This window comes from Trachypithecus francoisi, unplaced genomic scaffold (genome assembly GCF_009764315.1).
Source record: "Trachypithecus francoisi isolate TF-2019V2 unplaced genomic scaffold, Tfra_2.0 Lachesis_group14, whole genome shotgun sequence".
NCBI classification, from domain to species: domain Eukaryota; kingdom Metazoa; phylum Chordata; class Mammalia; order Primates; family Cercopithecidae; genus Trachypithecus; species Trachypithecus francoisi.
The window spans coordinates 58,079,818-58,107,491 of NW_022681459.1; the positions used below are offsets into that span (position 1 = coordinate 58,079,818).

Genomic DNA, 27,674 nt, shown 5'->3' on the forward strand with positions numbered 1-27,674 from the left:
ACTATGGCTTGTCCAGCATCCTGGCCAATGCCAGGCTTGGCACCTCCCCACCTGGAAGCCCTGTCTCTTTGCAACCCAGGCTCCAGGGGTGGTCTGTCCATACAGCCCTTGGCCGGTTACCTGGAGTGCCCCCCACCCAGCCCACCCCTACTCATGATGGGTACCCAGAGGGTGCTGGAGACAACACTCCCGGGCAAGCTTCTCCCCGGCTTGTTGCTGTCTCTGGGCCCTGAGAGGGCTCTGCGCTCAGTCCCTGTCCCCTCCTCCTTGTCTTCCAAGCCAGGAAGCTTTATTTTCCCCCTCCGGGAGGATGGAGTCCAGGCTTTGTGGGGTGCTCCTATCTGAGCCCAGGTTCTGTGAGGGGCCTAGTGGCTTCCAGGCCCCTGTGCAGGGGAGCATGTGGGGCACACAGAAAGGAAAGCGCGATTCTGGAACCACAGAGCAAGTGTGACTGGAGTGTTTCTGAGCCCCCTGTTCTGATCCTGACACTGACATTTCCTGGCTGCTGGCCCTGGGTTATTTGCGCAATGCAAATGTTCTGAGTCTCAGCTCCCTGTTAAGTGGGTATGAAATGCCTGCCGCTCAGCAGGGGTGTCGAGGGGTAAGTGCTCTCTGGAGCCAAGTCCTCAGAAAGCACCAGGAGCTGGTGGCTTGGTTACTGTCATGACTGGCAGCCGGGGTAGAGCAGCCTGCTGTGGGAAACAGACAGTCACCATCCCCACGTCCTGGTTGTGACGGCCACCGCTGTGCCCAGCACCCTTGACACATCCCTCATCTCGTCCTCACAATTGCTCAGGGAGAGGTGGCCCTGAGCACCTCCGTTTCACAGATGGGGAGACTGCAGTGCTGTCTTAGTCGGTCTTCTGCTGCTATCACAGAAAATCTGTGACCGAATCATTTATGAAGAAAAGAATTTATTTAGCTCACAGTTCTGGAGGCTGGGAAGTTCAAGACTGAGGGGCCACATCAAGTGAGGGATGTCTGGCTGCGTCATAACATGGTACAGGGAGAGGAAGTGAGAGCGAGACAGGTCGGACCCTCAGGATAATGGCTGGAGTGCAATGGAGCGATCTCAGCTTGCTGCAACCACCACTTTCCAGGTTCAAGCGATTCTCCTGCCTCAGCCTCCTAAGTAGCTGGGATTACAGGCACCTGCTGCCACGCCTGGCTAGGGCAGGGTTTTGCCATGTCAGCCAGACTGGTCTCAAACTCCTGACCTCAGGTGATTCGCCCAGCTTGGCCTCCCAAAGTGCTAGGATTACAGGTGTGAGCCACCACGCCCAGTCCTCATTATCTCTTAAAGGATCCATGTCCTCATACTGTCACAATGGTAAATTTCAACCCGAGCTTTGGAGGGGACACAGTAGGCACAGGCACGGCAGGGTCAAGTGACTTGCTCAAGGTCTCTGACCTTGTCAGTGACCGAACTGAGATTAGTCTGTCAGTTTGCAAAGCCCATGCTGACTGCCTGGCAACACAGTCACCCAAGACAGGCAAGGAGAGGGCTTCTGGGGCCAGGGGAGGGAGACAGCCCACCCAGAGCCCTTGTGCAATGCTGTCCAGCACAACAGGGCCTCCTGAAAGGACACGTGGCAGCCTGGGGCACAGACTGGAGCCACTCTGCCTGCCAGTTCCCAGCTGGGTTAACTTGGGCAAGTTGCTTCACCTCCCTGGGCCTCAGTAGGAAATGCAGATTAACCCAAAAGCACCTCACCTCCTGAGTTGTCAGGAGGTAATCAGCTAATGATCACAAAGTTACTTCACCTCTGCCGGGCGCCGTGGCTCACGCCTGTAATCCCAGCACTTTGGGAAGCCAAGGCGGGCAGATCATGAGGTCAGGAGATAGAGACCATCCTGGCCAGCACAGTGAAACCCTGTCTCTACTAAAAATACAAAAAAAAAAAAAAATTAGCCAGGCGTGGTGGCGGGTGCCTGTAGTCCCAGCTACTCGGGAGGCTGAGGCAGGAGAATCGCTTGAACCCGGGAGGCGGGGGTTGCAGTGAGCCGAGATCGCACCACTGCACTCTAGCCTGGTGACAGAGCAGCAAGACTCTGTCTCAAAAAAAAAAAAAAGTTACTTCATCTCACGGTGCCCCTATTTCCCAATCTGTAAAGCAGGGCTGACGGCATTGGTTTGCTGCAAGGACTGAAGAAATTAACCCGGGTACAGTGCTTCCAGGGGTTCCTGGGACATTACTCACTCAATCTGCATCAGCCATCATCTCTCCAGCCTGGCCCCCTCCTCCTGATCACTCCCCCACACAGGGTCCTGCTTCCTTGAACAGCCAATCTGCTGTAACATGTTTGCTTCTGCTGCTTCTTCTGCTGCCTGGCAGAGGCCCTAGCCCCAGATCTCCTATTTGTCATTTAGGTCCCGGCTTCAAACACACCACCTCCAAGAAGCCTTCCTCACTGTGAAATACAGAGTAGCTCCCTCTCCATGACTCCTCTGCTACAGCTTTTCTCACTAGCTGACCCATCTCTTGCTGACTTTTATTTAATTCTCTTCCTTTCATTTCATTTTGGTCGGTTTCCCATGAGAGCAGTGGTCAGTCTGGGTCTCAGTTGCATTCCCAGAACCCAGAATGGCCCTGAGCAGCTCTCCCAGGCCACGTAAGTTGGTTCCCCAAAAGGCCAACTCCCAGCTTCACACAAATCACTGGGCTGGCAACAGCTTCCCAGGGCTGTGGGAAGCCGCCCTCAACCCGGATCACAAGGAGAGCCTCTGACCTGAGGCAGTGGCTGCTCCCGGCTTTGTGGCCTGGCTAGCTGGTGTCCTGGCATTTAGGGCACCATGGGCTGGAGGAACGGTTGTCAGACTTGGCAGCATCCTGGAACTGGCTGCCTGCAGTCCTGGACTAGTCAGAGGAGGAGACTGGCAGCAGTTCAAAGAAGTCAGGAGACATTTGGACTTGAATGTGGGGAAAGGGGTTTGGGCGCCCAGGTCCTGGAGTGAGTGGGGTGGGAGCCGTGACTCAGACCAAGTGCTGTGCAAGGTTCTGTGGCATCAGCTCCTGCGAGGGTGCAGGGCTGGATCAATACCAACCTGTCAAGGTGAGCTGTGTCAGGCCCTGGGACTTTGCTGCCTCTGTCTACAATGTCACAGACGCCTCGTCTAGTCCGTAGCTTGCTCTAGGGCTGGCCCAGCCACCTGGCCCTGTGCCCTAGGGCATCAGGGAAAACCTGCATGGTGGACAGGGTACAGGGGAGATGAGGTCCTACCACTCCCGGGGATGGAGGCAGTGAGAGGAGGAGGAGGAACTGGGAATCTCCATGTTATCTCAGCTGAGCAGTTTCCCTGCACCTCAGTTTCCCCACCTGTTAGGTGGTGGCTGATCTGGGCCCTCCTGGGCACACCCGGCCCCACCCTTCACTCCTTGTCCTTATCTCATGAAGTTGATGGCAGTGCCCAGCTCCAGCATGCAGGGCCTTTGGTGCTCGCCCACGCCTGGGCCTGTAAGCCCCAGCACTGCACTTACCACCTGGCCCCTGCAGTACTGTCCACCCCACAGCTCCTGCCTTGCCCATCTCTGCTGGAACCCACTTAAAAAATTATTTTTGATATTAAACAAACCTATTTTAAAATGTTAATATCAGGACCAGGCATGGTGGCTCACACCTGTAATCCCAGCACTTTGGAAGGCCAAGGCAGGCCAATCACCTGAGGTCAGGAGTTCAAGACCAGCCTGGCCAACATGGCGAAATCCCGTCTCTACTAAAAATACAAAAATTAGCTAGGCGTGGTGGCACATGCCTGTATTCCCAGCTACTTGGGAGGCTAAGGCAGAAGAATAGCTTGGATCCAGGTGGCAGAGGCTGCAGTGAGCTGAGATTGTGCCACTGCCCTCCAGCCTGGGTGACAGAGCAAGACTCTGTCCCCCTGACCTCGCCAAAAAAAAAAAAAAAATTAACCAGGCATGGTGGTGCGAGCCTGTAACCCCAGCTGCACTGGAGGCTGAGACAAGAGAATGACTTGAATCCAGGAGGCAGAGGTTGGTTGCAGTGAGCCAAGATCATGCCACTGCACTCCAGCCTGGGTGACAGAGTGAGACTCCATCTCAAAAAAAATTAAATTAATTAAATTAAATTAAATTAAAATTAAAAATAAATAAACACATAAAAATGCTAATATCAGGAAATCTTGGCAAAGAGTAGTCATGTACTCTGTACTATTCTCACAACTTTTCTGAAAATGGGAGATTATATCAAAATGAAAAACACCCGGGCAGGTGCTCTACCTGGGAAGAAAATGGCATGAGTAGAAGGACTCTCAAGAAAGAAAAGGTGGAGTCCAGGAGTCCAGGAGGCAGAGGAGAGGCTTGGAGAGGACGAACTAGAGCCACATGCCTGGTGAGAGGCAGGGTCTCGCTCCCTTGCCCAGGCTGGAGTCCCAGGAGTGGCCCTTCCGTGCCAGGCTGTGGCCCCTCATCCTTGTGCTTCTGCTGTCCGGGGAACAGGCCATGATGCACATGGCCCTTAGTGCCTCCTGGAGGCCACCATGCAAACACCAGCCCTCAGTCCCTATCACCACACCATGGATGCCCGGTCACCCTTTCCCGCTTGGTGGTACCAAGCACCCGCCTTCCCAGACCTGCCCTCAGAAAACCCTGGGTTAGCGGAGGTTGGGTAGTGCCCTGGGCCTCAGTCAGGAGCCAGCGCTGCCCCATGTCCCTCCCCCAACAGGGGCCATTTCAACCTCCACACCCTCCCCTCACTCTCCAGGGTTGCAGTGCAAACATGTGGGTGCCCATTGTCCAACAGGGCAGAGCAGCAGGCCCTGAGGCCCCTGGCTGATTTTGTGTACCAGTCAAACCGGCTATTAGCACCTGTTTCCCAGATTGGAGGAGGGAGCTTTTTTGGGGCTGGGACTGAATCCACTTACCTAAAATTCCCCAGACTTTAGCCAGGCTCCACATTGCGCCAGGAATTTTAAAAGATTAAGTGGTAATTAGCATGTACCAGGGACCCTGCTCAGTGTTTTATAGACATCGGTCATCCTTTTCAATCCTGAAGATAGCCGATGAGGGCCGTCCTGCCACGTCTCCACTTGCAGAGGGGAAACTGAGGCGTGTGACACCCAGAGGTCTGTGACTCATCAGTGACCATGGCCAGGCCCCAAACATGACGTGCTCGGACCGCTGTTCTACTGAGTGGAGTAATGGAGGGCTGAGGCAGGTGCTCTACCTGGGGAGAAAACGTCGGGGCACAGCGACTCACGGAAAGGAAAAGGTGGAGTCCAGGAGGCAGGGGAGGGGGCTTTGAGGGGACAAGCTAGAACCATGTGACTGGTGGGGAGGGGTTTTTTGTTGTTGTTGTTTTTTCCAAGATGGGGTCTCGCTTTGTTGCCCAGGTGGGAGTGCAGGATTGCAATCACAGCTCACTGCAGCCTCGAACTCCTGGGACCAGGCAATCCTCCCGCCTCAGCCTTTCAAGCAGCTGGGACCACAGGTGTGCACCTGGTTAATTTTTACTTTTGTAGAGACGGGGTCTCGCTTTATTGCCCAGACTGGTCTGAACTCTTATTCTTGAGAATTTTCCCTACATTCATAAGGAATATTGGTTTTTAACTTTCTTTTTTTCTAATGTCTTCGTCTGGTTTTGGTATTGGGGTAATACTGGCCTCATACGATGTGTTGGGAAATGTTCCTTCTTCCGCTATTTTTCATAAGAGTTTGTGAAGGATTCATTGACTTTTTCTTTCTTTTTCTTTTTCTGGGGGGCGGTACAGTCTCGCTCTGTCACCTAGGCTTAAGAGTAATGGTGAGATCTCAGCTCACTGCGACCTCTGCTTCCTGGTTCAAGTGATTCTCCTGCCTCAGCCTCCCGAGTAGCTGGGATTACAGGTGTGCAACACCATGCCTGGCTAATTTTTGTATTTTTAGTAGAGGTGAGGTTTTGCCATGTTGGCCGGCTGGTCTTGAACTCCTGACCTCAGGTGATCCACCCACCTCGGCCTCCCAAAGGGAAGGGAGTATAGATATGAGCCACCATGTCCAGCCCAAGGCTTATTTTTTAAGCTTTAAAAAATTGTTATGACATTCACCTGGTCAAGTACATTGATTGTGAATGAAATCACTTTCACATGGGGAAGATTTTTTGCGGGTGAACAACCATGTAATCAGATCAACCTACAAGCATTTCCAGCATCCAGGAAGCCCCCAGGCCCCTCCCAGTCACCTATCCCTGTAGCAGGGAGTTTGGGAGACCGAGAATGTCAGTGCAGGGCCCAGGATGGACCCACCTGCTGCCCCCTATTGCCTTGAAGGACCTGCAAGGGGCCTCCAGTGCTCTGTGGAGGTAAACCCCACTTCCTTTTGGAGACACTTCTGTGCAAGGCTGGCTTCAGAGTGGCCCAGTATGTTTGGTTATGTTTGCTTTGGATTTAGGGAGGTGTAATAGAATTAGCATTATTTCCTCGAATGAGAAGCCCAGAGGCCTGGACAGTATGACAAAGGACCAGGTGGACCAGGTGCATCTTCTTTGACACCAGCTCGCCCACAACTGTCCTGTGGATGGCCAGGTCAGGCAAACACAGAGAGGGTAGGAGACTTGCCCAGGGTCACACAGCCAGTAAGCCTGAACTCCTGACATCTTCCCTTGCAGGCTCCTGCCCTTCCTGCTACCTCCCAAGCCACCCCAGAAGTGAGCCCGCCTTGGTCCAGCTGGTGGTTCCGGGGCAGCTGCTCTGAGAAGATGCTGCTGCTGGGGAAGACTGTGCTTCCAGACACTTTCTGCTAGACTTGCCACCAGCCCCATCATTCTGGTGATGCCATCAGCCAGGATCGTTTTCCCATTTGACATTGACCAGTCATCCACCCTGAGCTCTGTGCTGCCTGCTGTCTCTGGGGGACCTCAGACACCCCACGCCAAAATGCAAGACCCAATTCCTGAAGTACCAAGTACACAGAAACCCAGCCTGGCTCCAGGCCTTACGCATCCTCCCGCAGCCCGTCACCACCTGCCGTCACTGCCATGCCTGCTCCCTCCTGCTGGCTGGCTTCTCACGCCTCCCTACTCCTCCCTGCCTGGTGCCTTTGCTCAGACTCTTCCCTCTGTGCCCATCGCCCTTTCTCCCCGTGGTGAACCCTTGACCAACCTCCAAGGCCCTGCTCAAACGCTACTTTTTCTCCAAAACCTCCGGAACACGTCCCCGCTGAACTCCCAGCCCCTGAACTCCTCCCTCCCTGAACTCACACTGGTGGTCCACTGCTCCAGGGAGCCTCAGCCTGCCTCCGGCACAGTCACATCTGTGGGTGAAGTGTTCCCGGCTGTGCCTGCTGTGACCTGGTTCCCTCCTGGAGCAGAGGCAGCCATGGTTTCTAATTGCCCCCTGCAGCTGGGGCTGGGTCCTGCCCACAGGGGAGATAGCCTGGGGTACCTGCCCCCAGGTGGGTGAGTCTGTGCAGGCCCATGATCTCTGAGGCAAGGATGCTGCCCCTGGTGTGGGATCAGTAAAGCCCGGTACCACCCACCTCTGTGGGAAGGGAGGCTGGGCTGGCCTGTCCCAGGGGTGCCTTCTGCACCCAGTGCCTACGGGCAAGCTGTCCTTCACTCCCGGGTCAAGGAAGGGGTGGGTGTGAAGCTAAGAGAAGCAGAGCTCCCACCTCTTCCTCCGAAAATGACCCACCCAGGCCGTGGGCTGAGCATTCAGTCCACAAACATTGTGCTACACTTCTTCCAGGCACAGATGGAGGACCTGGCCCTCAAGGAGCTCACATGAGAAAGCATTGATATATGCCATGTGATTGAAACAGTAACACAGGGCCGGGCGCAGTGGCTCGTGCCGGTAATCCCAGCACTTTGGGAGGCAGAGGTGGGCAGATCACCTGAGGCCAGGAGTTCAAGACCAGCCTGAGCAACATGGTGAAACCCTGTCTCTGCCAAAAACACAAAAATTAACCAGGCATGGTGGTGCGTGCCTGTAGTCCCAGCTACTTGGGAGGCTGAGGCAGGATAATTGCTTGAACCTGGGAGGTGGTGGTTGCAGTGAGCCGAGATTGTGCCACTGCACTCCAGGCTGGGTGACAGAGTGAGACTCTGTCTCAAAATTAAATAAATAAATAACATAGTGGTTGCCATTGATTGTGTGCCACTTGATTACAACAATCACAGTAGTAGCCATTGTTTGTGTGCTTATCCAGTGCCAGGCGCTATTCCAAACACGTTACTTGCATTAGCTCTAATCCTTACTGGTCTTATGGAGTAAGTAGTGTTATTATCCCCACTTGATGGATGAGAAAACTGAGGCAAAGATCAGTTAAATTATCCAGGGTCACCAGCCAAGACATGCTGGAGCCAGAATTGTATCCCAGACAGCCCTAATCACTACAAACGCACGTGCTTGGGGCTCCACGGTTTTTAAAACACTTTCCAGTTGATTGGTCAGAGGAGGGGGGAAGAGGTGGGATGTTCGAGCAGAGGCTGTAGTGGTAGGTGAGGCTTGGAGAGTGGGTGAGCCAGGGGAAGGCGCAGTGATGCTGGCTGGAGCGTGGGGATGGTTGCTACAGGTGAGGGAACATTGCAGGTGGGAGCTTCCATGGCAAGGCTGAAGGTATGTAGTCATGGGGCAGACACATGGGGAAGACGTGTTGGGGCCTGCGGGAAGGCCTAGGAGCAGCCTCATCCAGGGAGAGAGGTGGAGAGAAGACTTGAGTGACAGCGCGGGGTCAGGACGAGGACGTGCCCAACCTCGGTGGCTTCCCTTTTCCTGGGTCCTAGGTTGCCCCCGTGCCCAGATCTGCCTGCAGCGTATTCAGTGGGAACTGAGTGGGCACCTGCCTGCATGGGACCAGTCACCTGGCAGGGCACAGAGGTAGACACTCTCTATCACACTTGTGCCCTCCAGGGCTTTCCCAGGGCTCTATGCTGCCCCTGGTCTGGAATCCCCCTCCTCCACAGCCTCCATGCTAATCCCATGGGTCCCCTATAGAATTCTGGGCACGCCTGGCACATTCCCACCTCTATGCCTTGGCTTTCAAACACCCTCCTCCAATCTCTGCCTCCTCAATTCCTCCCTTCAAGACCCTGCCCAAACTCTTCCTCCAGGCCACTTCCCCTGACCTGCCTCCAGTGAACCCCCTCCTCAGAATTCCTGCAGCTTGGGTGCCCTTTCAGGGATGAGTGCAGTGAGCGAAGGTCTGGGGTCCCACTTAAGGGCGCATAATATAGGGAAAGGGCTGGCTCCAGGGCCAGCCTGGGCTTCCCCCAGAGACTGGCAGGTCCCTGAATGGCAGCTCAGTGTCATAGCCCACAAGGCTCCAGCTGAATGTTTCTCCCTCCAAGGGAGGGACCCACTTGTCCCTCAAACTCCATTTGTCAAGAATAAGTCCACTCTGGCTGTCTCATGGGCAAAGCCTCTGAGCCGGCGGTCCCAGCCTTTTGATCAACATTCCACAGGAAATTTTTCTCCTTGGCTAATGGAGATGAGTCTTGGGTGTGCTCCAATTCCAGTGCCTGTGTCCCATGGAGATGAATCAGCAGGCAGGCACCCCTCCACCTCCAAAGACCCACAGCCTGCCTGCTTCCTCTTGTGTTAATCTGGACAATTTACTCCTTTCACAAACCCTATGGTGCACCAGGCTCCGTACTGGGCAGCGGATATGCAGAGGAGAGTCCGCGTTCTAGGTCAATACAATGCTTTGTGCACACAGGGGTACATTTTTTTTTCTAGTACTTGTGACAGATCAATTGCTTACCATTTCTCAAGTGTTCCTGAATTCACAGCAGCTCTTAGTCAGTCAGGAGTTCCTCAGTCAATGGATGTCAACATGACAACTGTCAAATGGCACCCCTGGGGCATTCTCGAAACAGTTGGTATGGGCTGACGTAGTTCAATTTCCCTGACTTACAGGTGGGGGAACCAGAACCCAGACCAAGGTGGTGACTTGCCCCAGGCCTCCTGGCAGAGTCCAGGATCCATGTACTCTGGAGTCTGGGATCCGGTGTGGAGATTAAATCCTGGTGGGTTAGAAACCAGGTGCAGCCACCAGGATACAGAGAGGAGCTACAGGTCAATAGGGAGCAGGTTTGCCTGCTACCAAGGTCTAGGCTATGCCAACCACCTCTTCTTTCTCCTCCTCTTCCTCTCCTTCCTCTTTCTTCTCTGAAGGCCTGGGCCATGTGACTTGTTGACCTCCTTATTTGTTTAAACCACAGCCTCTCCCCAGAAACAAAGATTTCCAGATAACTGTCCTCCTCCGTTACTCCCCACCACACTGGTGGTCCTCCTCGCTGATGGCCAAGGCGACCTGGCCTGCTGGGCTCTTAAAGATCCCGGCCCCAGGCCAGGCGCAGTGACTCATGCCTGTAATCCCAGCACTTTGGGAGGCTGAGGCAGGTGGATCACCTGAGGTCAGGAGTTCAAGACCAGCCTGGCCAACATGGTGAAATCCCGTCTCTACTGAAAATACAAAATTAGCCGGACATGGTGGTGTGTGCCTGTGGTCCCAGCTACTCAGGAGGCTGAGGCAGGAGAATCGCTTGAACCCGGGAGGCAGAGGTTGCAGTGAACTGAGATCACGCCATTGTACTCCAGCCTGGGCAACAGAGCAAGACTCCATCTCAAAAATAAAAAATAAAAAATAAAGAGATCTGGGTCCCAGCTTCAGTAGGGTCCCTCTTCTCTCCCCTCCTGCTCTGGTTTTTCCTCTGACATCTTGTATCACCATCTATGGATTCTGTTTCAGCATCTCCTTCTTTTCCTATCTGTCAATGTGGGTCAGTCAGTTTTTCCCAGGGGTTGGTCCTGCCCTTTCTTTTCCTTTTTCTCTTTCATTTGGATATAATTTCACAGTTGCCGAGAAATTGCAAGAATGGTGCAAAACAAACAAACAAACAAACAAATACTCATAATCCCTTTGCCCACATTCTCCAATCATTAACATTTTGCCATATTTGCTTTCTCCCTGTAGATGTACACATGTAGATAGATATAGATACAAATATATTTTTTTCTTTTTTTTTTTTTTTTGTTGAGACGGAGTCTCGCTCTGTCGCCCAGGCTGGAGTGCAGTGGCCGGATCTCAGCTCACTGCAAGCTCCGCCTCCCGGGTTGACGCCATTCTCTCGCCTCAGCCTCCCAAGTAGCTGGGACTACAGGCGCCCGCCATCTCGCCCGGCTAATTTTTTGTATTTTTTTTAGTAGAGACGGGGTTTCACCGTGTTAGCCAGGATGGTCTCGATCTCCTGACCTCGTGATTCGCCCGTCTCGGCCTCCCAAAGTGCTGGGATTACAGGCTTGAGCCACCGCGCCCGGCCTTTTTTTTCTTAATTATTTGTGACGAGTTTGCAGATATGCCTCTTCGCTCCTCAATGGATCAGTGTATTTCCTAAGAGTGAGGGCTTTTTCTTACATATTCACAGTACTTTTTTTTTTTTTTGAGACAGGGTCTCACTGCATGGCTCAGGCTGGTCTTGAACTCCTGGCCTCAAGTGATCTGCCTGCCTTGGACTCCCAAAGTGCTGGGATTACAGGTGTGAGCCACCATGTCTGGCCAGATGCAGCACTATAATTTAATTCACAGCTCATATTTCAATTTTGCCAGTTGTCCCAATAGTGTGATTTATGGCTTGTTCCCAGCACCACCCCTGCCGTCACAAGCCGGGGTTGAATATAGCACGTGTATTCCATTACGTTGTGGTGTCTCTTCAGTCTCCTTTAATCTGCCTTTGTCTTTCATGATCTTAACTTTTTATTTTTTTGGGAGAGTACAGACAGGCAGGTTACTGGGTAGAATGTCCCCTAATTTACATTTATATTCCCTCCTAATTATATTTGGTTATGCATTTTTGTCAAGAATACTACAGAGGTCGTGTTTATTAATTCCATATTGCTGCGGTAACAAATTACCACAAATTTAGTGGCTTGGAACAACACACATTTGTTATCTTACAGTTTGGGAGGTCAGAAGCCCAAAAGGGGTTTCACTGGGCTAAAATCAGCAAGTGTCGGCAGAACTGCGTTCCTTCTGGAGGCTCGGGGGAGAACCCATTTCCTTGCCTTTTAGAGACATTTCGTGTTCCTTGGTATGTGGCCCCTTCTCCATCTCCAAAGACAGCACAGTAACATCTCTAAACTTTCTCCAAGTCCCAGACCCTCTGACGGTCTGTGGAAGGCCCCACTGTGTTTCCCTCACCCATTCCCCTCGCAGGCGGTCGTCTATGACCACCATCCTGGCAATATCACCATCAGCCGTCTCTTCTGGGTCACCCTTGTGGATCCATTGGAGGATTTCTTGTGGGTACTTAATTTCATCAGCTGCCCCGCTTGATTTCCAGAACAACTGTCCAGGTGACAGGGTTGTGGGTGAGTTCTCTCAGAGGCTCTTCCTGGCTGCAGGAGTGCCTTGGCCACTCCAGGGTTCAGAATCCACCCCCTGCCACAGGCCAGTACACTGGTCCCTACTCACACACTTGGGGGACTGGGTGGCTGCTGCCAGCCAGGATCCCACTGTCTCTGCTGGAGGGCCCACCCTAGGGCTGGACAGTTGCTGGTGACTCTGTGTTTGAGGTTTGGAGGTGCAGGGTTCCATGAGAGCAGAAAGGCCTCTGTAGGTGCTCACATCCAAGACTCCTCACATTGGGCTGAAAAAGTGCTGCCCGCAGAGAGCGAGGATGCTGGGAAAACCCACATCGATGGAAGCTGGGGCTGGCCCCAAGACCTCCCTTTCCCCCAAGTCCCTCCCTGGAACCAGCACAGCTGCAGACTTAAGCCTGGTTTGACCTCAGAGACCAGATGTCCCGGGTCCGACTCTGCCACTTCCTGGCTGTCACCATCCTGGGCTGCGCCTCAGTTGCCTCATTTGCGTAATGAGGACTGGAATAACATCTGCCCAGACTACCAGAGATAGGCAAGATTTAGTCCCACTCCCCTGCCCTGTCACTCAGAAATCTATGACCCGATGCGGATCCGGAGCGGGCGCCTGGGGGCAGCGCCAGCGTATACACACGCGCGAGCACTTCTGGGGCACAACTGGCGCACACCTGGAGTGGGGGCTGATCGCGACCCGCGGACTTCATTGGCTGGAGCTCACGTGACGCAACCCGGGGGCGGCGCAGGGAGCACCAGCCCCAGCCCGGCTCCCTCCAGAGCCCACATTTGGGCCCAGCCCCGTCTAGGGCTGCATCCAGGCCCCATCCCCGGTCACGGAGTGACCGTTCCTCGTCCGGATCATCTCGTCCGGATCATCCCGCCCGGTCCACCCGCCATGGACTTCTCAGAGGAGGACAGCTGGAACCTGTCCTTCGCTGGCGCCGGCTACCTGGGTCTCTACCACGTGGGCGCCACCGAGTGCCTGCGCCAGCGCGCCCCGCGCCTCCTCCAGGGCGCCCGCCGCATCTACGGTTCCTCGTCTGGGGCGCTCAACGCAGTCAGCATCCTCTGCGGCAAGTCGGTCGGTGAGTCCCGGACTGTGAGGGCGAAAAGGGGCAGGGACACCTTAACGGAAGCTAATTGAGCCCAGAGACGCTGGCGCCTGGCGCTGTGCTCTGCGCCCTCTACCCCTGGCACGGCCCCATTTAATCCCATGAGAACCCCGAGGGCTGGGGACTAGGTGACCCCCATTTGCAGAGGAGGGATCGTGGCTCTGAGCCAGAAACTCTGTTTCCCAGGTCGGCTGGGGCAAAAAGTGAAAAGGTGAACGGATCATTTGAATCCGGGGCCGAGACCAGAAATTCCGAGCTGGAGTGGGGAGGACCCCTCTCCCATTGCACCTAGGAGGGGGTGTGGGGGTGTGGAGGGGCTCGCAGGATCCCTGGGCGCTGAGGTCTCCCTTTCCCTGCACCCCCTGCAGACTTCTGCTGCTCCCACCTCCTGGGCATGGTTAGGCAGGTGGAGCGGCTGAGCCTAGGCATCCTGCACCCGGCCTACGCGCCCATCGAGCACATCAAGCGGCAGCTGCAGGACACTCTGCCCCCCGACGCCCACGTCCTGGCCTCCCAGTGTCTGGGCATCTCGCTGACCCGCTGGCCCGACGGCCGCAACTTCCTGGTCACTGACTTCGCCACCCGTGATGAGCTCATCCAGGTGGGTTGGGCGGGACCCAAGGCCTGGCTGGTGGGCGGCAGGCAGGCGGGCTCCAGCTAGTCCAGAGTGACATCCGGGTACTTCCCCGGCAGACGTTTCTGCAGGGGCGGAAAGGAGGGAGGGCGGGCGGACCTGTTTGTAGCTGAGGAAACAGGCCCAGAGAGGGTCGGCAGGGTGGGTCTGGAGACTTCCCAGGTTGCTGCACACAGAAGGGTCTGGCTGGGGCCAGTCACTGTTCTAGGCACTGTGACTGTAACAGGGAGCAAAACAGACAGAAACTCTTGCCTCCCTGGGGCTTCTATGCTCGTTGGTGGGGGGAGGGGGGGGAGGTGGTATCAATAATGAACTCATCTCCAAGTAAGGAGGTCAGGAACAATCCAGTATCGAAATGAAATAGGATGTCTAAAAAGGAGGCTTCACATAGACCCTGACACTATTGACATTTGCCAAAAGTGTGCACGCTCAAGTGCAGGCACACAGTGTGACAACCAAAAATGTCTCTGACATTGTTAGGTGTCCTGTGGGGGAGAATATCACTCCTAGGTGAGAACCACCAACCTAGAGCTTGCAAACTTTTGAATATAGGACTTTGTCTCATGGAACCCTTGGAAGCATCCCAACTCTGTCTGGGAGGTGCAGAACCCATCCTGGCTCTGACCAGATGGCGATGCAGGTGACAGTTTTATTCCCACAGATTGATAACAGTGACAGCAGCTAATGTGTACTGAGCACCTACTATGTGTCAGGCCCCATCCCAACTGCTACACAGGCAAGGATTCTGGGTCACTCTTTGGGGTCCCGTTTGGCTTCCTCAGGAGCCCACACCTGACCTCCTTCCCTGCACACCCACAGAAAGAGGAGGTGGGTGTCAAGACAGAGGTGCTCCAATCCCTGCTTCCCTTGGAGAGCTTGGCTGGGAGGTGATGCCTCAGCTCCCTCATCTGGACATGGGACTGATGACACCTCCTTTGCAGGCTGTTGGGATTAGAAACCGTGCACAGGGGAGGTTCTGAATGCAAGGAGCATGTACAGTTGTGTTCCCGCTGACTCTTCTCTTCCTAGGCCTTGGTCTGCACCTTATACTTTCCTTTCTACTGTGGGCTGATCCCTCCCGAGTTCAGAGGAGAGGTGAGTGCACTTTGGAACCCTGTTCTGTGCTCTGGGCAGCCTAGGGTGCACACTGTGGAGAGGTGCTTGGGTGGAGGAAACCAGTGCTCCTTGAGCACTTACTGTGTGCCAGGCCCTCCCCCTGCTCCTAGGGGGCATTCAGCCTCCTGGGCTGGAGTGGCCCTGTGACTCAGGGACAGCTGGAGGGTCACCGGCTGCAGCCAGTGTGGGAGGCCCTCTGAGAGGGCAGGACCACCCACCTGCCTCCCACAAATTGCAGCGCTACATCGACGGGGCTCTGAGCAACAACTTACCCTTTGCGGACTGCCCCTCCACCATCACAGTGTCCCCCTTCCATGGGACAGTGGACATCTGCCCCCAGAGCACCTCCCCCAACCTGCATGAGCTGAACGCCTTCAACGCCAGCTTCCAAATCTCCACCAAGAACTTCTTCCTGGGGTTCATAAGCCTCATACCCCCCAGCCTCGAGGTAGGTCTGGCCCCGTGATGGTGTTAGAGGCTTGGCCACGGTCAAGGGTCCCGTGAGTCAGACTTTGTGTGCTCCTAACTCACACTGCCCCCTGAGCCTCAAGGCAGTTACAACATATGTCCCCAGTCTCAAAGCCAAACACCTGAATCCTAATGGGGTTCAGTCGTGTCCTTACTGTTCTTGCCGCACTGAGCCAGTGATGAGTGAGGACTGGCCCCAGGTCAATGGGACACACTCATGCCAACTCTGCTGAGCTGGCCTTTGAGCAGGGCCTTTGCCTGTGCTCCTCTGGGCCAGGGTCTGTAGGCACGTACTGTTATTTCCATTTCTCAGGGGAGGATACTATGGCTGAGAGAGGTTAAGCAACTTGTTCAAAGTCACACAGCCTGGAAGCAGTAAAACCAGGATTCAGACCTTCAGTTGGCTGAGGCCCACGCTCTTGACCACTGTCCTTGACTGTGGCCAAATTGACCAACCACTGTGGAGGCAAGGCACAAATGCAAAGAAAAAAACAAAGGAAGGGTTTTTTACCCCTTGGTATTCCTGGAAAATAGATAATTTGACAACTATTGAAATACACTCCTCCTGGCTGGGTGCGGTGGCTCAACGCCTATAATCCCAGCACTTTGGGAGGCCGAGGCTGGCAGATCACTTAAGGTCAAGAGTTCGAGACCAGCCTGGCCAACATGGTGAACCTCCATCTCTACTAAAAATACGAAAATTAGCTGGGCGTGGTGGCGCATGCTTGTAATTCCAGCTACTCAGGAAGCTGAAGCAGGACAATTGCTTGAACCTGGGAGGTGGAGGTTGCAGTGAGCCGAGATGGTGCCATTACACTACAGCCTGGGTGACAGAGTGAGACTCCATCTCAAAAAGAAACAAAAAAAGAAAGAAAGAAACACACACACACACACAGACACTCACACACACTCACTCCTCTGCCCCAACCACATCCTGGCTCTTCCCCGTCCCTTCTACCTCTCAGGTTTGTGTAGTGCTTTCTAAGTCATGAGACAAGGTCATGTTCATTTACTCTGGTACTCCCCACACCCCTGGGTGGGCAGGAAACCCCAGCCGCATTTTCTAGATAAGGAAGCTGAGGCACTCAGAGAGTTGGCACTATCACGCTGAAGTCTCACAGTGAGGGTGTGAGGGGGACAGCACCCTTTGCCACCAGTGGGGCTTTGATCAGACAGGCAGGTGGGGCTCCTGGTTCCTCAGCCTACCTCAGTCTTGCCTTGGGGGTGAACATCAAAGGAGCAAAGGGGACCCCCATCCACTGCCCTACAAGGGGCCAAAGTCCCAGCCTTCCCAGGCCTTGTTATCCCATTTTCCAGAGGCAGAAACTGAGGCAAGAGAGGGGAATGGCTGGGGCAAGAGCAGCCCGGGTGTCTCAGAGGGGAGATGCAATGGGTCTGCAGGGACAGAACTAGCCAAGCAGATGTACCCGCAGGCCTCTGGCCCCTACTGCCCAGTGCTAAGGTCCACAGGGGTCCCTGAGCCCAGTTGAATGGTCACTTGGGGAGAATAGGCTGGGCTGGGACTATCTCCAGTTAAAGAGAAGTCTCTGGCCTGTGACATCTGCTCAAGGGGCAGGTCCAGGCCTTGCCCATCCCACCCTTGCCTTGTGTGTTGGCAGGTAGTGGCCGACAACTGCAGGCAAGGCTACCTGGATGCTCTGAGGTTCCTGGAGAGACGTGGTAGGTGGCAGGTCCCACAGTGGCTGCGGATCGTGTCCCACATGGTGCCAGGTGGATCCTGCCTCTTGGGCCTTTGAGCTGCTAGGGACCTGGACTCACTCACCGTTGTCCTCAGCATCTGCTCTGTGCTGGACCTGAGCTGAGTACTGGGGACTCAGAGAAGAGTCACATACAAGTTCCACTGTTGAACAGCCTGCAGCCTGGTGCAGGGGGACAGACCCAGAGAGAGACAACCCAGGGAGATGGGTGCAGGGATGGCGGGATGCTCAAGGTTGTGGGAGTCCAGAGGAGGCATTGGACTCAGCCTGGGGGTTGAGGGTAGGTAAGGAGGGCTTCCTGGAGGCAGTGACAGATAAGCTGGGTTTTGACTAGTTCATTATGAAGACGCCGGCAAAGATGAAGATTCCAGCAAAAGAAGAGGGCATTCTAGGCAGAGGGAAAAACAAGAGAGAAGGGACAGAGGCAGGCACCTTGAGGGCACATAACTCAATATGGCAGGAGGTGTGTGTGCGTGTGTGTGTTCATGGGGCTGTGGGCGTGCCAGAGAGGTCTGGGCTGGAGAGTCTGAACATCATCCACAGGACAGTGCTCTTCAACCTAGTGGAGTAGACATTCAGATGCAGGCCGCCTGGCTCCCGAACTCATGTGCTCAAGTCCTACGTTGCAACCAAAAACACACAATCAGGAGGCATTTGCTGAGCGCTTTGTATGTGCCCAGATGTGAGCTTAAGCTTTATGTATTTATCTTGTTTAATTCTCAGAGCAACCATATAAGGCAGGTCTTACTTTTCCTTTTTTACAGGGAGGAAAACTGAGGCAAAGGGCATTGGGTCACATAGCTTGCAGGTGGTGGAGCCAGAATTGGAACTCTGGATTGTGTCTTTGGGGTCTGGGCTCTGATGAGCCACTTGAAAGTGGGCAGGGAGTGGGCAGAGCAGGGCCGGGGAAGGCAGAAGGGAGTCATCAGGAATAAGCCATGCATCCATTCCCCAGCACAGTGGATCCCCAGAACTGGGTTTGGGCACTGAGGGATGTGGGCAGCATGGGGCGCCTTGGGGAGGCTCAGATGCCTGACTTATCCTCTCCCTTCCCTGATCCAGGACTCACCAAGGAGCCGGTGCTATGGACACTGGTGTCTAAGGAACCCCCAGTCCTGGCTGATGGAAACTGGGATGCTGGCTGTGACCAATGCCAGAAGAGGGGCCTGTCTCTCAACTGGAAAGTGCCCCACGTGCAAGTCAAGGACATACCCAACTTTGAGCAGCTCTCGCTAGAGCTGGAGGCTGGTAGGGACTCTTCCTGCATTTGCTCACCTACCAGGGCCCTGCACTCAGGGGACCGGGTTCCGGGACCCTGCCTTGAAGGCACTCGTGGTCTGGAAGAGGACAAGACTCATTTACTGAGCACCTACTAAATGCCAAGTGTGGTACTATGGGCTTTTTACATGTGGCATCATTCATTCCTCCCCACAACCCTGGGCCTAAGCATTATTCGTACCCACTTCACTGATGAGGAAACCAAACCTCAGAGAAAGGAAGGGACTCACCAAGGTCTCAGAGCCTGCAGCTAGGGGATTTGAACCCAAGCCTGTGCCTGCAAAAGCCAGGTCTTTGCCCACTGCCCCGGAAAGGCAGGAGTGTTGACAGACATAGGAGAGGCACACACAGAGGGTTCTGGATTCCCCAGATGAAAATGAACTCATTTCATCCTTCCAACAACCATCTGAGGATAGTACAGAATTGTTCTCATTGTAAAGATGAGGAAACCATAGCACAGAGAAGTTAAGCGACTTGCCCAAGGTCACACAGTAGCAAATGGCAGAACCAGGGGTTCTACTCGGAACCACTTAGTCTGCTCTCCTGCTCTGTGACTAAATGTCACAACTGCAACAGCAGGAAAGTACAGGGTCCCACAGGCACATGCAATGATGGCGGGGGGTGAGTTTGAGCAGCATCTGAGTGAAACTGGAAAGGAGATGTTGGCCAGGCCAAGAGGCAAAAGAGCATTGGGGAGAGGGCCCCCTGGCACATGCAAAGGTCCTGGGGTTGGTGAGGGAGAGCCAGGAGGTCCCTGTGGCTGCAGCATGAGGGGCAGGCAGCAGAGGTGAGCTTGGGAGGCTGGCAGGGTGGGCAGGTGGCCTTGAAAGCTGTGGGAGAAGGGAGTGAGTTGGACGGGAGGGGGTGGTGGACCCAAAGAGGCTGAAGGGAGGCTGGGAGGAGAGTGATGGTGGTCGAGGCCAGATCAGGGAGAGTGGGGTGGGCAAGGGGACGAGGAGGGGGCCCCTTTTCATGCCGGGAGGCCGCACGAGGATATGCAGAAAAGGCCGTGGACCTGTGCCCAGCCCCTGAGGTCCAAGCTTGGGATTCTGGAACCCGGTAGTGTCCCTGCAGCCACACGGGGGCACCAGAGAGCTGCCTTGGGTGGAGCACCAACTCCTGGGTGCTGTGCCCTCGCCAGCTGGGGAGGGAATTGTGAATCTCATCTCTAATCCTCACCTGCCTGCCCAGGGAGGAGCGTCCTGCCGGGATCCCCAGTTTACAGAGAAGGAAGCTAGGACTCATCCTAGGACACTCGGCAGGTGGATGTGGAGCAGAGTGTCTGGCCTGTGCTACCTGTGAATCTTCAAATGCCCCGTCTCCAGGGGGCAGTGACCAGAGTGGACGTGGTGGCCTGAGCTGTGGCCTGGGCTATGTCTGGAAGCTGGGGTTTGGGCTTTGGCTCCGTTCCAGCCCAGATGCTGGTCCCTTCCACTCTGGTCAGGTCAGTGAATAGAGGACCCAAGAAATGGTTGCTGCGGTCACAGTTGTGGCTGTGGGTATTAATAACACTGTCGTGTTACTGTTATTGAGAGAGTGTGGTGAGAGCATCTGTCCCAGCCTGGCAGGCCACAGACTTTCCAGAGGGGCAGGAGAGGTAGAAAGAGCTCAGGAGCCTGAGAGTCCTCAAGTCCATCCTGGCCCTGCCACTTCCTGTTGATGGTCCTTAGGCAAGTCACTTCTCCACTCTGAACCTCAGTCTCTTCATCTATGAGAGGGCATACACCACTTGTCTCACGGACAATGAAGAGTGCATAGCTACCTGCTGGCCCGTGGTCGGGGGTGGCTCAGTATTGTTTCTTCATCTGCAGAAGGTGGAGGGAGTGCAGCCTCTTACTGTGTGAGATGGGGGCGCTCAGGTTGCCGGTCCACAGACTCCAGGTGGGCAGGGCCATGTTGGGGCTTCTCTTGCAGCACTGAAGAAAGCATGTACGAGGGACCCCAGCCGTGGGCCCGCTTCTGGCGCTCGGGGCCTGGACAGGTGCTGACGTACGTGCTGCTACCCTGCACGCTGCCCTTTGAGTATGTCTACTTCCGCAGCAGAAGGTAAGGCTCAGCCAGGGGGCCTGGGGAGGGCCTGGCTTGTGGCAGAGACTGGTGCCCATGGCAGGAGGGGCAGCTGGCACACTGGGTGGGCAGGGCTGGGTGGGGTGGGGGGAGCCCAGCTGCTGTCTCCACACCGTGTGGTGTTGGCTGCATGACTCACAGCCTCTGTGATCTCCTCTGTAAAACGAGACTGGTGGGGAAGGGGCATGGTGGGTACGATTGGAAGCTGGAGTCCTCCTGGTCTTCCCCCTGGACCCTACACTGTCTCTGTGACCTTTGACCATTGCTCCACCCATCAGAATCTCAGGTTGGCTATGTGACTGGGGCTGGGTCTCTTCAGTTTCCGGCTGGTTGTGTGGCTGGGCCCGAGTCTCTTGACCTCTCTGGGCTACAGGTTTCTCTTCTCTTCTCATTTTTCTTTTCTTTCTTTCTTTCTTTTTTTTTTTTTTTGACGGAATCTTACTCTATTGCCCAGGCTGGAGTGCAGTGGCATGATCTTGGCTCACTACAACCTCTGCCTCCTGGGTTCAAGCAGTTCTCCTGCCTCAGCCTCCTAAGTAGCTGGGACCACAGGCGCACACTGCCATGCTCGGCTAATTTTTTTGTATTTTAGTAGAGACAGGATTTCACCTTGTTGCGCAGGCTGGTCACAAACTCCTGAGCTCAGGCAATCTGCCCGCCTCAGTCTCCCAGAGTTCTGGGACGACAGGCGTGAGCCCACCACTACAGGTTCCTTTTCTGTAAAACAAGCCCCTTCCAAGTCAGGCCGACTGTGGTTAGGCCCTCAGTAACATTCTAACTTGCTGGTTAATGTGTCCCTCTGTGTCAGTTGTTCATTCATTCCACCAGCAGTTGCTGAGGATCTCTCAGGGGCCAAGGCCTGGCTGTGGACCATGGAGGCAGCCCTGACCCAGACCCAGCTCCTGGCCTGGTGGAGCTCACCACCTACAGATTATCACACACTCACCTGTAACTACAGCTCCACCTAGAGGTTCCCTGGGAGAGGCCTCCACTAGCTTCCAGCTGAACAGCTCAATCTAGGGACTCTCTGGCCAGGGAAGGCTGCCCAGAGGAGATGACTCAGGCTATACGCTGAAGGATGAGTCAGCGTCCACCAGGCAAAGAGGACAAGAAGAATGTTCTAGGCAGATGGAACAGCATGTGCAAAGGCCCAGAGGCAGGAGGTAGAAAGGCCTGTTCGAGGAGCAGGAAGGAAGGCCAGTAAAGCTGGAGCCTCAGCTTTACTGCTGTTGAAAACCAGGCAGAGGAGGCTGGTGGGGCAGTGCACAGAGCTCTGGAGCCGGCTTAGCTAGTCTTTGTCCAGAGAGTGGTGGAAAGGCTGGGAAGGGTTTGAGCAGGGAGGTGGCATGGGGAGATGTGTATTGTTTAAAATTCTCTCTTCTCCGGAAGAAGGTCTGTGACGGTGAGCCACAGGTCTCTGTCCTGCTCAATGTTGAGTTAATGCATGGGTCAGTCCTGCTGTTTAAACTGCCAGTGGCCCAAAGCCAGGAGAGAGCTTTCTACCAACAGATTCTCCTCACGCTGAGCTGTTTACAGAAACCACGAGTTGAAATCCAAAAGTATAAATGTAAAGTCCAACCTTTTCAGTTAAAAACAAATTCATTGTATGAGCCCCAAAGGGGAGCCTGCCCAGACCACAGGGAAGTTCACTCTTTGTATTTTTCACAATACATATGTTCAACAACGTAGGTTGCATTAATAGAGGCAGGTGGTCCAGAACAAGGGAGGTGACAGTCCAGCTTATGTCTTGCCATCACACCACACTCTCTGGACTGCAAGCCTAGTTTGAACTCTGGTGTAGGGGCCCCTCCAAGGGTGCTGTGGTGCAGGTTGAGGCCCTGCAGTGGCCAGTGTCTGAGGTGCCTGGCCAGAGCTTTCTCAGGCCTGGCCCTATAGGATTGTGGCCCTACAGACAGACTCATGCTCTCTCTCCTCTGTGCTGGGATCAGACGCAGTTCCGAGAACCCTGAATCTGGGGCTGGCTCCACCATGGAGGCAGTGTGGAACCACGGGGACATCTTGAGCAAAAGGGGGCTCTGTCAGCTGTGTTTTCGGAGGGCCAGCAGCTTCTGAGAGGAGAGTGGACACACGGGCGTGGGGTGGGGAGGGCAGGGGCTGGCCTGGAGAGAAGAGAGACAAATGGATGGAGATAAGGAGGACATTAGGAACTACGGGTGAGGTGACTGTCCTAATTTGACAGGTGAAGAAACGGAGGCCCAGACAGGTTCCCTGACCTGTGCAGGTCACCCAGCTGATGGGCAGGGAAGCTGGGCTGTACCCTCAAGCCAGCCTGACCCCAAAGGCCCACTGTCTCCCTCCCTGTGCTTCCCACTTGTTTCCTCGGGAGTCAAGGACCCTAAGGCCTGGCCACCTCTGCCAAGTTCAGAGTCCATTTCGGATCATTCCAACCCTGCAGGTGCCCCTGTGGCTCTGACTTGCTCTGCAACAGTGGTCGACACTGCTGACACTTCTTCCCACAACCTGGGCAGCCCTCAGGTGCAGGGGCCCCTGGCTCTGGTCTGTGGGGAGGGTGGGCTCGGTGGGGCCACACCCCAGGCTTACCTGGGCAAAGCTGACCTGCCCCTTCCTCCAGGTTGGTGGCGTGGCTGCCCGATGTGCCGGCGGACTTGTGGTGGATGCAGGGCCTGCTGAGGAGCGTGGCCCTAGAGGTTTTCTCCAGGACCAAGGCCCAGCTCCTTGGGCCCATCAGGTGAGGTGGGCAGAGGGCAGGGGCGGAGAGGGGGTGGCTGTGCTGGGGGGAACGCACCAGCTGCTTCCCTGGATCCCTGGACCCTGGGCAGGCTGTCCATGCCATCTGCCTGCCCACCTGCTTACCCGCATCCCTCTGGCCTACTCATGCAGCCATTGGCACATGTGTTGGTCACTGCTATGCACCCGACCTGTGCTAGACACTCTATGACAGTCACCTTGGTCAGTCCACATGACCTGCCAGGTGCAGTCACTGGGCCGCCCATGGGACAGGTGCCTCTTGTGGCTTCACCAGCTCCCTGCCAGTCCTCCTGCCATTGTTCCACACGTCCCCATGTGACCTCGGACGAGGCTGGCCCTGTGTGGTCTGGCCTGGTCCCTCTCCTCTGACCAGCCCTCCAGACTTGGGGGGTCCCCTGTGGCCCTCCCCCATGCACTCGACAGCTATCTGTTTAGCAGGGACATCAGTGCAGTCCTCTGGGGAGTGGCCATCCCAAGACCTCCCTGACACTTCCAGCTCAGCCACATTGAGGGCCACAGGTCCTCCCTCAGAGCAGGATCTGGGGGAAGAGTGACCTGGGCTCACTATGGCTGCGCCTGCACCCACATGGTTTCACCTACCCTTCCCAAGCCCTAGGCACTTACCCGTGGCTTCTGCTCCCTCCACAGCCCTCCGGCCACTGGCGTGCTGGAAACAAGCCCCCTCCAACCCCAGATAGCTCCTTATATGGAGGAGCTCAGGCCCACCCAGCAGGCCTGAGGGGACTGAGCTGGGCCAGCTCAGTGATTGGTGTCCCTTGATTCCTGCTCTGGCCTTTGTCCTGTGTGCCCACATCAGCCCCAGTGGGAGGAGGCCCTGCCAATCTCCGTGGAGACCCTGCAGCTTGGAGCCAGTTCCCTGGGGCGCAGCCTGTCAGCATGTCCCCAGTCACTGTGTACCCAGGTCACCTGCCCTACCTCTTGCCCCGTCTCATCAGAGAGAGAAAGCAGGACAGCCGCAGAGACATGTCTTATTTCCAGAATTTCCACGGGGGGCTAGGAGGACAGCATTGCTGGGGAGATGGGCTCCTGTTCTGCCATGGAGCTGCCCACAGAGCACCTCACAGAAGACGGAGAAAGTGCCTGATGCCCACGTCAGAGACCAGAGGAGCCAATCGAGATGATGGGATGGGGGTGCTCCCCCCACAGACTCTTTCTCAGTCCTGTAGTGGCCCTTGGGGGTGACCCCCGGGATATACCCCACTCAGGAAACCTTGACTTCTGACTTCCTATCAGGTCCAGAGGGTGGAAGGCCCTGGCAGGAAGCGGGAGGAGGAGGAGAGGGGGGTCCGGGTCGTTTCAGGATCCTAGCTGTGTGTGCTTCTATTGGGCCCAGTGACCCCTGCTGCCCCTACAGCCTCATTCCTGCAGGTTTGTGACGTAGCTGTGCCTCTACCTCGGGCAGAGAGGATGCCAGGGACACTTGGCCTCTGGCCTCTCCACGAGTCACTGCTCTCCCCATTGAGTACCCATGCTGTGCCCCTGGCCAGGCCCTAAGGAAATGCTCAGCATCAGTGGAGATGGAGAGGTTGGAGACATGGAGGCGTGAGTGAGAACAGGAAGCAAAGGGATACACGTGGGAACTAAAGAGAAAATGACCAGCCTGGGCAGCATAGTGAGACCTTGTCTCTAAAAAAAATAATACAAACTTAGCTGGGCATGGTGGTGCATGCCTGTAGTCCTGCCTACTTGGGAGGCTGAGGTTGGAGGATCATTTGAGCCCAGGAGGTCAAGGCTGCAGTGAACCATGATCACGCCACTGCACCCCAGCCCAGGCAACAAAGGGAGCCCCTGTCTCTAAATAAATAAATAAATAAATAAAGAGACAATGAGCCACTCATTCATTCTTTCATTCATTTATTCAGCTTATGCTTAGTGAGTTATAGGCCCTGGGGACACAGCCTTGAAGAAACCTTACGTTCTGGTGGGAGTGCGGGAGCAGACGCTGAACAGCAAACGGGAAAATGTAAATATGAGATTTTTCCAGGAGCGGTGGGGCCATGAAGAAAACAAAATTGGGTGAGAGTGGGGCAGGGTGGGGGTGAAAGCAACATTGGCCCGGGTGGCCCAGGAAGGCCTTCCTGAAGAGGTGACAGCTGAGCTGAGGCTGAGGATGAGAGGCCGGGTTTTGCAGGTGGAGGCAACGGCAGGTGCAAAGGCTCTGGGGTGAGACTGAAGGAGAGAAGGGCCCGCAGTGAGTGCGTGTGGAGGGAGTGGGGCAGGCAGGGGCTGGGTCAGGAGGGCACTGTCGGGGCGTGGCGAGGGGTATGGATTTGGGGAGCAAATGTGAGAGAAGGGAGCGAGTGGAGGAAAGGAGGGCCCAGGGCTGCAGTGGGATTGGAAAAGGAGGAGGAAGGGACAGACGGTGAGCATGCAGGAGGCTGTCCCCTTCCCTGCAGGACCCCCTGGGTCTGAGCAGGCCTCTGCCCCTCTGGTCGTCTCCTGAGTGGGGGCAGGCACGGACGCTGTCCCTGCCTCAGAAAAAGGCTGTCCCACTTGGAGCCAGGTGGCCTGTGGCTCGCACAACACTGTCTGCAGAGCTGGGATGCTCTATGCGCTGTCTCCACCCTCAGAAGCTGGGTTTGGGATTTCCTCCCCTGGTGGAGAGGGGAGACCTGGCCACCTGGGTCACCAGGTGAAGGATTTAGAGGATTTTAGGGATATTCTTGCTCCCTGCCCTTTGTCCGTTGTCACAGACACAGGCCTCCATGTCCACAGGAACTCAGCCTCCCTTGATCACCCTCCCTTGTCAGTTCCTTACATAGCGGGGACTTTGACCTGTGCTTTGTCTCCATTGCTTTCCTTTGTGACTTAGACCAGGGAAAGATAGTTGGCCCCTCCCACCTCACTCTCCGTCACCCTCCGTTGCCAAGCAGGGTGTGGGAAAATGTTTCTGGCTCAGATGGTTGAATATCTCAATTGCTTACAACATTCTGCTCTGAAAACATCTCTTTGATCTCTATTATTTGTGGCTCATGCGTCAAAGTTATCTGCTGGCAACTTGACAATGGCAGAGACCATTCACCAGCATCCCTGGCAGGACTTCATTGTTTTTAAGCACTTCCCTGGTTTCTATCTTATTTAACTCTTGGATTATTTGCTCATGTGGTGTTAAAATCCAACTGCCTGTGGCTTCCCCATGGATCCCAGCTCTGTACCCTGGATCCACAGACTCTGCTTGCTCTGCCTGCCTGGAGAGAGGGGCTGAAGGGTATTGATCTTCTGAGGCCACTCTTCTCCACGGTGAACAGTTCACACCTTGCAACCACTCCTCAGGGACATCACCAATCCAGTGATGCTGTTCAGGGAGCTCCAGTCCCACACCCCGAGTTTGTTCACAACCTTCTGGGAGCATGGAGTCCAGCAGTGCTGGCCAGTACTGTTTCTAAATTGTCTTTCAGCTCCCACCTACTGACCACTACCTCTATTAATGTAGCCTCAGAATGAATGAGCTTGACCTTGCTTATAGAGCCATCATCTACCATTGATGTCATGCCCTTCCTGGAGCCTAGAAGTGGCCCAGCTGACAGCCTAGCAACTGACCCAGGTCAGAATTCCCAACTTGTTACCAGGATCCTCCTGACACAGCCCCACATTATGGAGCAGAAAAGGGATCCTGGGCTCCGAATTCAGGCTGACCTGGGTTCGAGTCCCATCTCTGCAAGTCAGCATTGATGTGACGCAGGGAAATTCCTCACCTCTCAAGGTCTCAATCCACTCTTGGATAGAATGGAGATGATAACACACACCTCATGGAATATTTACTTGATAAAATTAAGTGCTCATGGTCGGGCACAGTGGCTCACGCCTGTAATCCCAGCACTTCGGGAGGCCAAGGCAGGCAGACCACTTGAGGTTAGGAGTACAAGACTAGCTTGGCCAACATAGTGAAACCCCGTCTCTACTAAAACTCTGAAAACTAGCCAGGCATGGTGGCGGGTGCCTGTAGTCCCAGCTACTCAGGAAGCTGAGGCACAAGAATTTCTTGAACCTGGCAGGTGGAGGTTGCAGCAGGCTGAGATTGCACCACTGCACTCTAGCCTGGGCAACAGACTGAGACTCCGTCTAAAAAAAAAAAAAATAAATAAATAAATAAATAAAGTGCTTACTGCAGACTATATCAAATGACCTTGAGGACTGCTCAGAAAGGGGCAGTGGGGAGTGAAGGTGTGTTAATTACATTTTACAGCATGCTGGGCACCAGACTGGGTGTGTCACCCACC

The 27,674-nt window shown here is 54.9% G+C and overlaps 1 protein-coding gene across 1 annotated transcript; it reads left to right on the forward strand.

Moving 5' to 3' along the window:
* The first annotated feature begins 12,993 nt into the window (after positions 1-12,993).
* On the forward strand, positions 12,994-25,284 carry PNPLA5 (patatin like phospholipase domain containing 5). The gene is given in 10 exon segments (XM_033233688.1): positions 12,994-13,395; positions 13,791-14,023; positions 15,086-15,151; positions 15,411-15,620; positions 17,260-17,320; positions 18,421-18,606; positions 20,551-20,580; positions 20,583-20,682; positions 23,297-23,413; positions 24,082-25,284. Coding segments are annotated over 10 exon segments (1,284 nt in total). The 5' UTR covers positions 12,994-13,205; the 3' UTR covers positions 24,173-25,284.
* Positions 25,285-27,674: the final 2,390 nt, after the last annotated feature.